Raw genomic sequence first — 12,409 nt, forward strand, 5'->3', positions numbered from 1 at the left:
TCTAGTGTGAAGATGAGATCAGTTAGTCCAAATCAGCAGAGCTCCAACTGAACATGTTTCTGGGAGACATAACTAAACAGCCAGGACGAAACTGGGACTCTCACTAGAGTAGCAATTTGTATTCTGACTCGAGCTGAGCTTTTGTAGAACAAACTACAATTTTGCCACAAGGATAAGGCAAAAAATTTCTTGCTTGTTTAGACAGAATTCCAGTCTGGATTCTGGCTCTGCCATTTGTTAGCTGGGCTATCAAATGAGTTAATTGATATAAAGTGCTGCGAACAGCCCTAACACTCAGTAAATGCTAGTTTTTATTTTTCAATGGAATGGCCAGGTCTTCAGGGAATACTTATAAAGCCTTAAAATGAAAGTAACAATGTCATGAGCTTAACTGAGTAGACTCTGCAGTTAAGACAGCCTGCACACAGACTCTGCTCTCCCCAGTACAAGCTGTGTAACCTTGGGTTACATAAATGATGTTATTTAATTGTTCAAACTCCCACATCCCACATGAAGTGGGATGATAAAAAAATGGTACCTTCCTTATTTTGAGGATTACCTGAGCTGATATGTGGAAAGCTCTTAGCATGATGCCTGATGGAGCGTAAATTTCCAGTCAAGCTTTCCTGTTGTCTTAAGTACTCACAGGACCAACTGTTCCCTATGTAAGGTGCCTGATACCCTTATACATTTTATATCTACTTTCTTCCTATAGCAGGGGGTTAATTAGAAAGTAGGAAAAGAGCCATCTTTCCTTTTAAATTGGGACAACAGGAGATTGTCCAAATGAGAACGTAAAACTCAGAGTGAAACCCAGAATGCTTATATTAGGTCTGCATGGAAATCACTCACATGCTCGCGCCTGGATTCACGGAGGGGCTGGTTGGGCGTGTGCCCTGAGCAACAGCAACCTCAGTGGCACTTGGGCCTTTTCATTTGACTTCAGGCTGGGGAAGCCTGAGCTCTGTGAAAAAGGCCTTTTTCATATGTCTCACCAGCGCTATAACATAATGTAACAAAGAGCTGTTTCTTACACTTTCTCCTACAATCCTGTAAAAAGTGCTTTCCATTCAAAAACAGCTTTAAGTGATGGCCATTTTAAGTGATCCTGTATTCAATTTAGTACACAGCCATCCACTATGTTGGTTCCTAATAAAGCTTTGCCTAGACTAATCAAGAAATTTTGGATGCAGATGATATACCTCAGAGCAATAACAAAGAATACATGGGAGTCTGGACAAAATCATCCACTAACGAGACTCTATCAGTAAGAGATCAGCTCTAACACTGTGACAAATAATGTCATAAATAAACAACTTATTTCTCAGTTTCCTCTCTACTATACTGTAGGAAAACACCTGAATATATAGGGAGATTCTGAGAAGTTACAAAGAGTTGCATTTGGAAAAAAATATGAAATCAAGGCCATTATTCTAAAAACGAGGATAACTATCTACCCAGACCCCATCTGTAATCTGAACGTGATCACTCAAATGGCTACGGGATCACATCTGGTGCATCCTCGTTACTCTTCCTGATGATTTCTAAGCAGCATACTTTAGTACTATGCCACAGTGACATGGAACATTGTAAGGGGCACACTACTTGGTAGCTAAAAGATAAGCTACGAGAATCAATCTGGGATTCCAGAGACATTATTTAAAAAAAACAAACACAAACAAAATAAAATATATTGGGTGGAAGGTGAGAGAGAAAGAGGGAGAAGTACCTCTTTTTGTAGCATGCACCAGCAATCTATCCAAGAAGTATATAATGGGGAGTAAGGAGGGCATCCACCAGCAAGCCTGAAAGAGGAAAAAAAAAAGATTAGCTATTCAAGCCAATATTTACAAAACATTCTCCCAAGAGTTCAATAAATCTTTGTCAAAATAGTCTCCTACCTAGAAGTTTCTCTAAGAGTCAATTTTGGTTCTAATGAATTCCGCCCTCTTATATTTAGGTTTTGAATCAACAAATAAATAGAAACTTCAATCAATTGTGTATTTTCTAAAACATCTAGTTTTTCATTTGTGGACAAATGAAATTCTAGAATACAGCAATTAGATGATTAAAGAGCAGGGAAAGGGGTTTTAAAACTAAGTCGTATTTAAAAGAACTGAAACGACAATGGATACAAACAGTGGTGACTACATTTTCTTACTTGGGTGTAACCTGTGATCTCTTCCTCTCTAAGAAATTATAAATAAATAATAATAATATATTTAGTTCATCCTTTAAGTATGGTCTGGGCTAAAACTGGCAGCTGTCCTACAAATCACAAAACAAACAGAATGTAGCATGGTATGAAATATGACAACTTAAAACTCCACACAGCTGTCTGATATCTTATTTGAAATCAATGACGTGTCTGATGGTATACTGCATCGGGTACTGTACTGGAACAAAGTTTTGAGTGAAGTCAAGAAGCAAAACCTCTGTACAACTTGGTATGGTCACTTGGCAACTAGAAGCTGGAACTCAAGGGTGTCCGTCACCACCCATCCTTCCCAACCAATACAGTGAGGTTAAGAAACTTTATATAGATCAAAGTTCCTATTTTTCTTTCTTAAAAACTCACTCCATGAAGCCCCCAGGAAAAACAAATATAAGTTGTCACTCAATCCCTAACATACCTTTTGTAACTTTCAAGAAAAAGGGGATAAAGATTTAAAATAAAGGAAATACGTGAAAATAGGGTAATCTGATAATTACCCCGCCCTTTTCAGAGTAGGGCCTCTATCACTGGCAAATGCATACTATTTATAAGTACTTGAGAAATCCTATTTATGCTTTTCCTTATTCCAAAAAAAGGGTAGGAAGTGGCCGTTTATAACATAAATTAATGCCACTGCTGGTACATGGGGACATATAAAGAAAAAAATTAGGAAATCTGGTAATAGCGTAAATGGTACTTTTCTTCCGCAAATTTCTACCAAGACTGCTCTGCCTGTCAAGTATACAAGCAGCCAACTACTAGGACAAGAAAAGCAAAGCACTTACCCACAGTTGTTGACAGCCATAAGATTAGAGACAAGCACAAAGGGATAGGTCAACATACTGGCAAAAAACTGTAAAATGGTAAAAAGACAGCTAAGTTATTAGGTCATTCCTAGTCTTCGTTATTCTCTTCTTTCCTCTCCTTTAAAGTCTTAGCGCCACTGTGGTCAAATATGCCAACACGGGTTTTGCTCTCTGGCATCCCAGGAAAGACTAAGTTACATATTTTGAAGCCTGGAGACGCTTCCTTTTCTTAATACACCACTATATCTAACATTTTAACAAAAAGCCAGAAGACTTCCCTTCTTCTATGATTGAGTTCTCATTTAAATAAAACTGAACTATGATATTTAAGAGAAGTAAATGCAACTACATGTAATTTCAAAACACCACTGAAGAAAATAAGAAAACAGAGCATCCTTCCAAAGACAACGAAAATGACTTCAGAAGGCAATGACTGGAAGCCCACAGGACCAAAGAGGGCGACGACCCCCACGTGGGATCAGCGGGTGTGGTGAGAAGCAGGCCTGAGAAGCAGGCACAGCTGTGATGGGAAACCACCCCCCACCCCCGGAAGCTGAACAGCACCAAACCACCGGACTTGTTATTGCTGTCAGTGTGATGCAGAAACTGGGTTATTCTTACCTCTGACAAACATTAACAACTTGCAAGACACCTGGTTGCTTTAAAGTAGTGATAATACAGTCCAAATTTAAAACAGAACAATCCCTAAAAGATTAAAAGGATTAAAAAAGAAACTCACTCCTGTGACAGCTTGGGAATAACTCTTCATTTCATTCATGGTGGAAACCTAAAACAGAAAGCAAAGCTTTATGAAAATGAGGAAGAAAATCAAGCTGATATTAAGAGCTAATGTTTTCGACCATATCAATATAGTCTATCTCTGAATTACTAATTTCTTTGACAGCCTGAAAATTAATTTTGATGAAAACATAAAATACCGATTATGAGCATCAAAAAGCAGTGGTCAAAATGATCAACTTGATTCAACATTTGTAAATTCATAGTAGATGAATATATAAGATGGCTTAGGAACAAATGTCATAGCTTCAGGATTTCAAAAAAAAAATGAGAAATACAATCCTTGGAAACTGCATTTACAGTACATCTGAGGGACAAGTCATTACCTCTATACACACCTAGCTGTGTACGAGATGCTTTGGAGATCAGTCTCCAGACTCAAGAAGCTTCTCACATGGGTTTAGTCCCACCCCCTGAGACTAAACTGTTCTATTTTCCATCCTGCTGTGGGGCTGCCTGTACAAAGAGGCCTAGAACGGCTGAGGCAGGGGAAACAGTACTTTTAGGAAAGGTTGATTCCTCAAACCTCCCAGGCCAAGGTTTCTAGAAAGCCCAATGCACAAGTCCCCTTAACCCTTCAGATTAGATGAAACACCATGAACACACTATAAAACTGCCTTCCTTCATGGTATCAATAATGAGGCGATCTCCTTACAGCACAGAGACAGGGACAGGTATCTTGGGCTTACTTTTTAGGTGCATCTCTCCATGGTAAATAGTATAGGTCATCCCACTGGCCTTTGGAAACTTGACTGATGTTCAGCTATATGATGAGTCTAGCACATAACAAATTGCCATCTTACTTTAAAGCTAACCTAGGTGCCAGGTGAATATGATAAAGTCAGCGCCAACACATCTCATCAAGGTCACAACCTACCCCACTGTCCAGTGCATAGGTATTGACGAGGTAGGCCAGTGAGTTACAGAGCCACAATGAAATGATGTCACCTAAGAGGCGAGGAATAAGACCCCTACATGAAGAAACAATAATAAGACGAATCAAGAAATGTGACCAGTAAAAAGATAATCCACTTAATACAAAACAAACACTTCTCAAAGAGTTAGAAATTTTAAAACATTCTAAAAAACTGAAAAAGACATCAAATACCAGAACCCAGCTCTCATAACTAGTTCATTCTAGTTGATAAAATTGTACTTGAAGCTAATCTCTAATGACTTTCATTCCTATTTTCAAAATGCAGGTCAGCTATACCACTCTAAGTTATGGCCAATGGCTCACCTTACTATTAATAACTATAAGCAGGGAGCCAAAAATCTGCCTACTTTGGAGAAGAGACTTAAATATGGTTTTGACAAATCTGTCAGGGCAAAAGATGAGAAAAATTACAAAATGAGAACACAGATTTAGGTGAGAGACATCAAAAACCAGTTTTGAAAGCCTAGATGATGAGGTGAGGCAGCACAGAATATGAGATAAACATTACCCCACAGACTGAAGGCCAGGGTTCAAATGCCACTTCTATCACTTATCAGCTATATGACCAGTAGCAAATGAACTTCCTAGAGCATTCATTTTTTTAAATCTCTAAAATGAGAATAATTATGGCTATTCTGCCTATGGCCCAGAGTATTTATGATATTCAAATAAAATCAATTACGTGGAAACACTCTGAAAATTAAAAAGGACCATTTACTTAATAATGCCATTTTTACTGTCAATAAAAAAATGAGGATAGCAGTCTAAGTCATTCCGATATAAATTCAAGGGAACGGTACACCCTTGCAAAAATGTATCCTCTCAGGATAAAGAAGCTACATGTTAGATGATTTTTCCCTTTTTAAAACGTTAATTTCCCTCATTTTATCAACTGTACATAATTGAAAACTTAACTGTGAGGGTAGAGACTTAGAATAAATTTGTTACCAACAAACAAAGAAACAAACTAACTCATTCCAAATGCTTTAGATGTCCAGAAACAAAAGTCAGATCTTTACAAGAGAATAAGCCAGAGGGGCCTAAATAGAGCTTAATATGAAGTAAACCCAGAAAGCACATTTCCCCAGGGATTAAACAGTCATGTCCTTATTTTCATTAAAGCCTTCCACTCAGAAAGATCACAGACACAAATCAACAATTTACTCACGCAAAAAATCCTAGTATGCCCTCTTCCCGATATATAGTTACTATGGAGTCACAAAGTCCACTAGGTAGGTAGAGAAAAAGAAAAGGTAAAATACGTTAGATTATTTTGGAGTGATTTAAAAAATGTTCAAGTATCAGTTTTGACAAGGTCAAATTTACACACCCCTGCCTCCTTTTCTACCACCCCCACTCTGCAAAGACAGCTGACTGTGGCTTAGAAGTGGAGACAGTACTGCCTAAGGATGCAGTCGCAGAGAGTCAGGGGGACTTGTGGCTTCACTGGCTCTGTAACTTATCCTGAGATCCCAGGCAGACTCCTAAAATTGCCTGGGCCATTTTCTTTTATTTACTGGTTTATGTACAGATGAAATAATATAAGATAGATGAATCTGTTCTGTAAATTCTAAGGCATCATAAAAATGTAAAGCACTATTATTCTAATACTTTGGCTTCCACAGATCTTGAATACTTGAAAACAAAAACACTTACCAGTACTTGGATTCTCTGCCAATGAATTGTACCATAGATCTCAGAGTGATCACTACAGAATACAGAGAAAAGATTTTAAAACTACATTGAGACAAATTTTGATAGCCCCCCCACAAATAAAATAAAAAAGGTTTTTCCATCTAAAGACAGTACTATCTGGATGAACTAGATAAAAGCTGAAACAAGCAAGCAAACAAAAACATGCAAGGCACTTCTGTGAACTCCCACGTCAACCATCTAAGCAGTCAGGAGAGGTTATGTTGTAGAAGAAAGGTAAGAAATTAGATTTCGGTTATCAACTGCAAACATACCGTGGAAGGGATGTGTGATGAGGGTAGCAGCAGAACGAGCCATCATCTCACGGGTTGTCTAGAAACAATCAACACACATGCTGAAATCTAAATAAATGACATTCATATTCCTGTGGAAAGTTATGTGTGGGATACTGCAGAACAAAGAAAGTGAGCAAGGGGCACTCCTGCCTGGAGTCAGAAAGAGGAGCTTGAATGCGATACAATGTAATACACTGTCACTTCATCATACCTTTTACTCATGGATTTCAATGTTCTGTTACAGTTACTTCTCAACTTTTCTCAGCAAAGCAGATTTCTATTATCATCTCAATTTTACAGATAAGAAAAATGAAAGCAAAGCAACAGGGAGGGTCACCAGCAAACAGTAACCGAGATGGAGTAACACTATGAGGCCTGTGTTTAGATTAAGTTGCTCTCTCATTGTAAGTGATTTCAGAGACACACCTACACCAGACAAATGTCAGGCTCCACTGCATCTGCACCAGCATCTTAGGGAGAACAGAACAACTCTGATTTGTTTTTGAACTACAACCCCACAGCCCAAAGCATCGTAGAGCTGTTATATTTATCCTGGTTCATCCTTCTCTTTACAGGACTCTGTAAAAAGGTAGCAAAGAATTAAATTACAATATTTGGAGGGAGGTTGTAAATACAGCAGGTTTGTCATCCATTTTTGCATTTAAACACGATCTTCAGTCACTTCGTTAATTGTTCCTCACCCCTACTCCAATGGTAGTTCTGAGAAGATCCTGTGGGACAGAACAGGCTAACCAAAATTAAGAAACTACAACACACATATTAATACATGTATCTCTACTTTTAAATAAACTCCCTTCATGAAAATTTATAGAAAACCAACCTGATTCATCTGATGTCTAAGGTTTGTTTTAGAATATATATTTTAACTACAGCATTTCCTGGAAAATCGTGAGCTCACTAAAGACAATCAGACAACATATAAAGAGTAAGCAATAAAAGTAGTTCTGAAAGCCATAAATATTAAGTCAGGCATGAAACAAACTCTGAATATGAGTGTGTGAAATCTAATGTCAGAATGCTATAAAAGCATTTCTGGATACATGATATCAACACACAAAAGTCTTGACCACTATTTTAACACTTTTGTACAGAGGTTTTCAACTCTATTAGATCTTCAGTAAACATCTCTTCAATTTTATGAAATGGATGAACAAAATTAGTTCCCTTGAAATTCACCTATTCCAAACAGCAAGCAATGTTTTTTTCTCTTTTTTGTTATACATATAGAAAAGCCCAAATTAAGGTGAAGGTTTAACTTCATTTGGAACAGATAATGAACATACAGGCCTGATAATCCTGATTCCACAACTGCCACACTGCACACACTGAGTCAGGGAAATAGCGTAGGACATAATTCATCTCTTACCTCCTTGATAACTCGGTCGAAGGAAGAAGTCGAGACGTCTTTCTGTACATTTCCAGGTCCTAACTCCTGGAAAGAAAATGAAAAAGATAGATAACTTGATGGTTTTAAATAGAATTGCTCAAACTAGAGGCCACCCTGTACTGCAACACTCACTGAGATGCAAAAGAAATTGACTGCTTGTCCCTTCTCCTAAAGAGGACCAAAGAGCAATAACAACTTGCATGGAAAATGGGCCCATGCATACGAAGCTCCAACATACCTCAACCTTGTCACTCTCCTGGTAATGCTGCAAAGGAAGAAGAGAAAAAAAAAAAAAGAAAGAAAGAAAAAAATAAAGGATGATTAGGGTAATCACACTGTCATTGAAAGAGGATATGAAATGAAAACTCTATTGGTAGAAAGCAAAATAGTTGATTCTTTTTTGCTGCAACTATCCAAGTAACTTCTAATTCTAATTGATTGAGTATAAATAAGTATTTGTAAGATGATCTTGTTGCTAAGTTTAACACATTAATCAGCTGGAGGAACAAGCAAATGCTCATGAAAACTCTCATCGAAAAGAAGGAAAAGGAAAACAAAACAAAAACCTAAGAACATTTACGAAACATACACATTTAACAGAAAGTAAACTGGTAAAAACATAGCCTAGGTCTAAGGCTATGGAAAAAGCCGGACCAATACCAAACTAGGGCAAAACTCTTTTCTTCACTGTACAAAAGAACAGAGAATTGGTGCTAAGTCTGAATAGCTGAAATCACCTCATTTTGCCTTTTGTATCTAACAACTTCTGAAATAAGCAAGAGAGGTTTTTTTTCTCTTCTAGAGAAGAGAACATGAATATAGCCAGAGCTCAGACTATGCTAGAAGAGGAAATATTATTTGTGAGATATTTCAGAAAGAGAAGATGGGTTAGGTGAAACAAAAGGATCAAGCATACTCCTAGTCATACCAGATAAAAAAAACAGACAACACTTTAATTTCTAAAAAGAATTGTTTTTAAAGATTAGAGGCAAGAGAAAATCAAGATTCAACAAAATGGTGTTTTTTTGTCAAATTACAGGTCTTCGGCTAAAAGTAATTCTAGTACTTTACGGCACCTTTAAAAATTATCACTCATCTCTAGACTATGCTTTTTACTGCATTAATAAAAATTTCTACCTGTTTCTTCGACATTCTGAACAGATTTCAATTTAAATTCTTGTTCAGCTATATAGAACTCTTTCTTAGAGAGTTTAACAGTTTCATCAACCCTGGATTGGTCTGTCTTCTCAACTGTACAAGCTGCTTTCGACACTAAGTGTAGTACCAATCTGTTATATTCATTTGGCTACATGTGAAAACACATATTCAAAAAGGTACTTGGTTACATCAAGTTTGTCTTACTTTTCCTTTCATAAAGGAACTCGGTTTCAAGCAGTAATTTCACTTTTGCCCTATGTCTACATATATAAACCTCTGACTAGATGACGACTGCCTTTCTATATGTAAATCTTACCTACGTAACAGCAAAACTTGCACTGAGCCAAGAGTAGGGTGTGACTGGAGAAGACTAGTAATCAATACACTAAAAACATGAGCCTATTAAGACTCCATCACTCTGATCCATGGGCCCTTGGGAATGGTACTTCTAAATTCAGTCCACAGGCAAGGACAACAAGAAGAATGTAAAGAATAACAAAATGACTGAAGGGTGAAACAGCTTTCACGTGAGGAAATGACTGAAAAACCTCTCCAATTCAAATCAGTGAAGGCTGAAGAGCATTCAAAATCTAAGCCAATTAGATCGTGATACTGTTTAACAAAATCATGATGTGCTCTTCAGATAATAAAACATTAGAATTGGGGTAACACATTAAAGTCTCAAAAAGTACATAAAGGATTGTATTAACCAGTTAGTAAACGTTTGGAATTTAGCACATCTGATATATTATATAGGTTGAAAGTATTATATAGATTGGGTTAGCATATACTGCTACATTTTTTGAGTTATAGTGTGATAACCCACCCTTGGTGCCAGTAGGAGACAGAATGATGCACTAGAAAAAAACCGTTAGTTTTATATTCTCAACCATACTCATGCTCAACAACCTTCCCATAGACTGTTCTAAATGGTACAGAATTTGTATTCATAACACCTTTATAAATAGAACAAAGGGCAATTCTGTTAGACCTACATTGTAACTGAGGAGCTAATACAATCAAAATTATAAGCTTTAGTATCTGAAGTTAAAAGAAGCTGCAAAACAAAATGGTCACTAAGAAAGAAAGAAATGTAACTTTGATGTTTCAAAAAATGTTTTATGAAACATCTCAAACATATGGAAAAATTAAGAAAATAATTCACCTAGATAGCCACCACCAAAATTAAACAGGTGTTAACATTTTGTCCTTTATGCTTAAGATCTCTCGCCTGAAGATAAAACACCAATGGACATAGCTAAAGTCCCATCCTCATCTCTCCCCGACTTCCCCAAATTAACCACTAACCCACCACAGTTGATGCATACTTTAGGGTGAAGTTAAAAAAAAAACTTTCAAATTTATGCAAATATAACAGGTATAGAAATAGTGCACCGAATACAAATGTTAAATGTAATACATAATTAAAAGGCAAAATCCATATAGCCATGATCCAGGTCAAGGAAAAACTCATTTCCATTACCCAAGAACCGCACGCATGGCCCTCCCCCCCCAGTTAACCACTATCCTGACTTTTATGTTTATCTTGTTGTTTTTTTTTAAAATAAGTTCGTGACAGGCAACATTTTACTACAGGTAACTCTAGAAATGAGAGAAAATAAATTCAGAAAGAAATATATTTTAATCAGAGAAATAAAATTCTTCCTTCAAAGAAATAAAATTAGCTATATATGAGATCGAATAAGTGTATTTAATTTCCACTCAGAACAACTGCTTCAGAGGAAGAATGCTGTGTAGATCAAAATCAATTCCTTCATTTTATACAAATTCCCCTTGCTTCCCAGAAAAGAATTAAGAATGGGTATTTCATGTAAATGTTTTTCAAGAAGAAGAAAGACCATGGTTATACATATATCTTTGAAACTGCTCTTGAACTGCCTAAAAGAAAAATCTAAATCTATGGGAAGATAAACTGATTTTCTTCTTACCTGTAAAACTTTACCATGGACCACAGTTCCAAGGACTCCTGAACACAGTCTTGGAGCTAAGCCTGTGAACAACCCACGCTTCCCATCGATGCTCGCAATGTGTTGAGCTAAAAACACAAGTCAGAGATTTAAATTCCAGGAGAAGGAAATGGTTACAGAGAAATTTCAAGCAAATATGCTTTCTACATATATTCTTTCAGTAACTCCTGCCTAACACAGTCCTCAATGTCATCCAATTCTGAATAAATGAGACACTTACCATAACAAAAGAGACCAGGAAGCTGACAAACTTGCCGCCCAAAAATATTTCGTCCTATTGTTGGAGGAAGAGGTTCATATCCCACCTTTCAAAACAAGAGAATATATCAACATAAGCAATATTCCCATGAATGCTTTGATTGCGAGGTCTTGAAGAACACAGGGTTAATTTCTAACACAAGTTAAAATGCAGTATATGTTTTCCAAGGCAATGATTAAGCATCATCCTTGTCAGTTTTTTATTTTGTCAACTGATAAGACTGGTTTCAAGAAACTCCAAGTTTCCTTTTGGTTAAGACTCTACAGATTAAGCTATGTAGCTGAGAAAGACTAATATCAAACTGAAAATAGAGTAAGAGGATCTTCTGTTAGGAAAGCGACAGTTTACTGAGGAGGCTCCAAAATATTTTCTTATGAAAATCTAGCACATTTCTTATATTTGGACAAAATGAAAAGACTAAGTCATCAACTTCACATTTGGTTAGTAAGACAGAACATTAAAAAGGCAAATTCATTTGGGAAGTAATTACAAGCTAAGGCCATGTAAAACAGCAGAAGTTGTTATCAATGAAGGACACTAGAAAAATGATTGTCATTTTAGTTCTACAATATATTCAGGATTTTTAGTACTAAAGGGATACTTGAAAGAGTGAAAATGTTGTAGGACATGGTTTTGACTATATTGCTACAATTCTTTCTTGCTCAGTTAAATAACTCCTGACTGAGTTCCCTGAAAGTGTTATCATGCAACTATTTTTAAAAACTGAATATTCGTGAATTTCACGGAAACCTGAGACACTTGACAACATACAGATGTTGTGTAATCAGGATTAAGGATATTCAAGTTTTGAGGCAAGAGCTCTGAATGTCTCTTGAAAACCCCGCCTCCTGT

At 36.7% G+C, this 12,409-nt stretch overlaps 1 protein-coding gene across 4 annotated transcripts in view; it reads right to left on the reverse strand.

The window, feature by feature from the left end:
- Window positions 1-11,640, reverse strand: part of MTCH2 (mitochondrial carrier 2) — a 12,733-nt gene extending 1,093 nt beyond the window's left edge. The window contains exons 1-12 of one of the 4 annotated variants that reach the window (XM_023528785.1): window positions 11,519-11,640; window positions 11,260-11,366; window positions 8,391-8,417; window positions 8,132-8,197; window positions 7,446-7,475; window positions 6,724-6,781; window positions 6,413-6,464; window positions 5,925-5,984; window positions 4,697-4,790; window positions 3,761-3,808; window positions 3,001-3,068; window positions 1,730-1,805 (exon numbers count right to left, since the gene is read on the reverse strand). In XM_023528785.1, coding sequence (XP_023384553.1) covers window positions 1,730-1,805; window positions 3,001-3,068; window positions 3,761-3,808; window positions 4,697-4,790; window positions 5,925-5,984; window positions 6,413-6,464; window positions 6,724-6,769 — 444 coding nt within the window. In that variant the 5' untranslated portion in view covers window positions 6,770-6,781; window positions 7,446-7,475; window positions 8,132-8,197; ... (1 more) ...; window positions 11,260-11,366; window positions 11,519-11,640. The remainder of the gene's footprint in view (window positions 1-1,729; window positions 1,806-3,000; window positions 3,069-3,760; window positions 3,809-4,696; window positions 4,791-5,924; window positions 5,985-6,412; window positions 6,465-6,723; window positions 6,782-7,445; window positions 7,476-8,131; window positions 8,198-8,390; window positions 8,418-11,259; window positions 11,367-11,518) is intronic. The other 3 variants (XM_023528784.1, XM_023528783.1, XM_023528782.1) reach the window with 3 other exon arrangements.
- Between the last annotated feature and the right edge of the window lie 769 nt (window positions 11,641-12,409).

Source organism: Pteropus vampyrus, unplaced genomic scaffold (assembly GCF_000151845.1).
Source record: "Pteropus vampyrus isolate Shadow unplaced genomic scaffold, Pvam_2.0 Scaffold31, whole genome shotgun sequence".
NCBI lineage: Eukaryota > Metazoa > Chordata > Mammalia > Chiroptera > Pteropodidae > Pteropus > Pteropus vampyrus.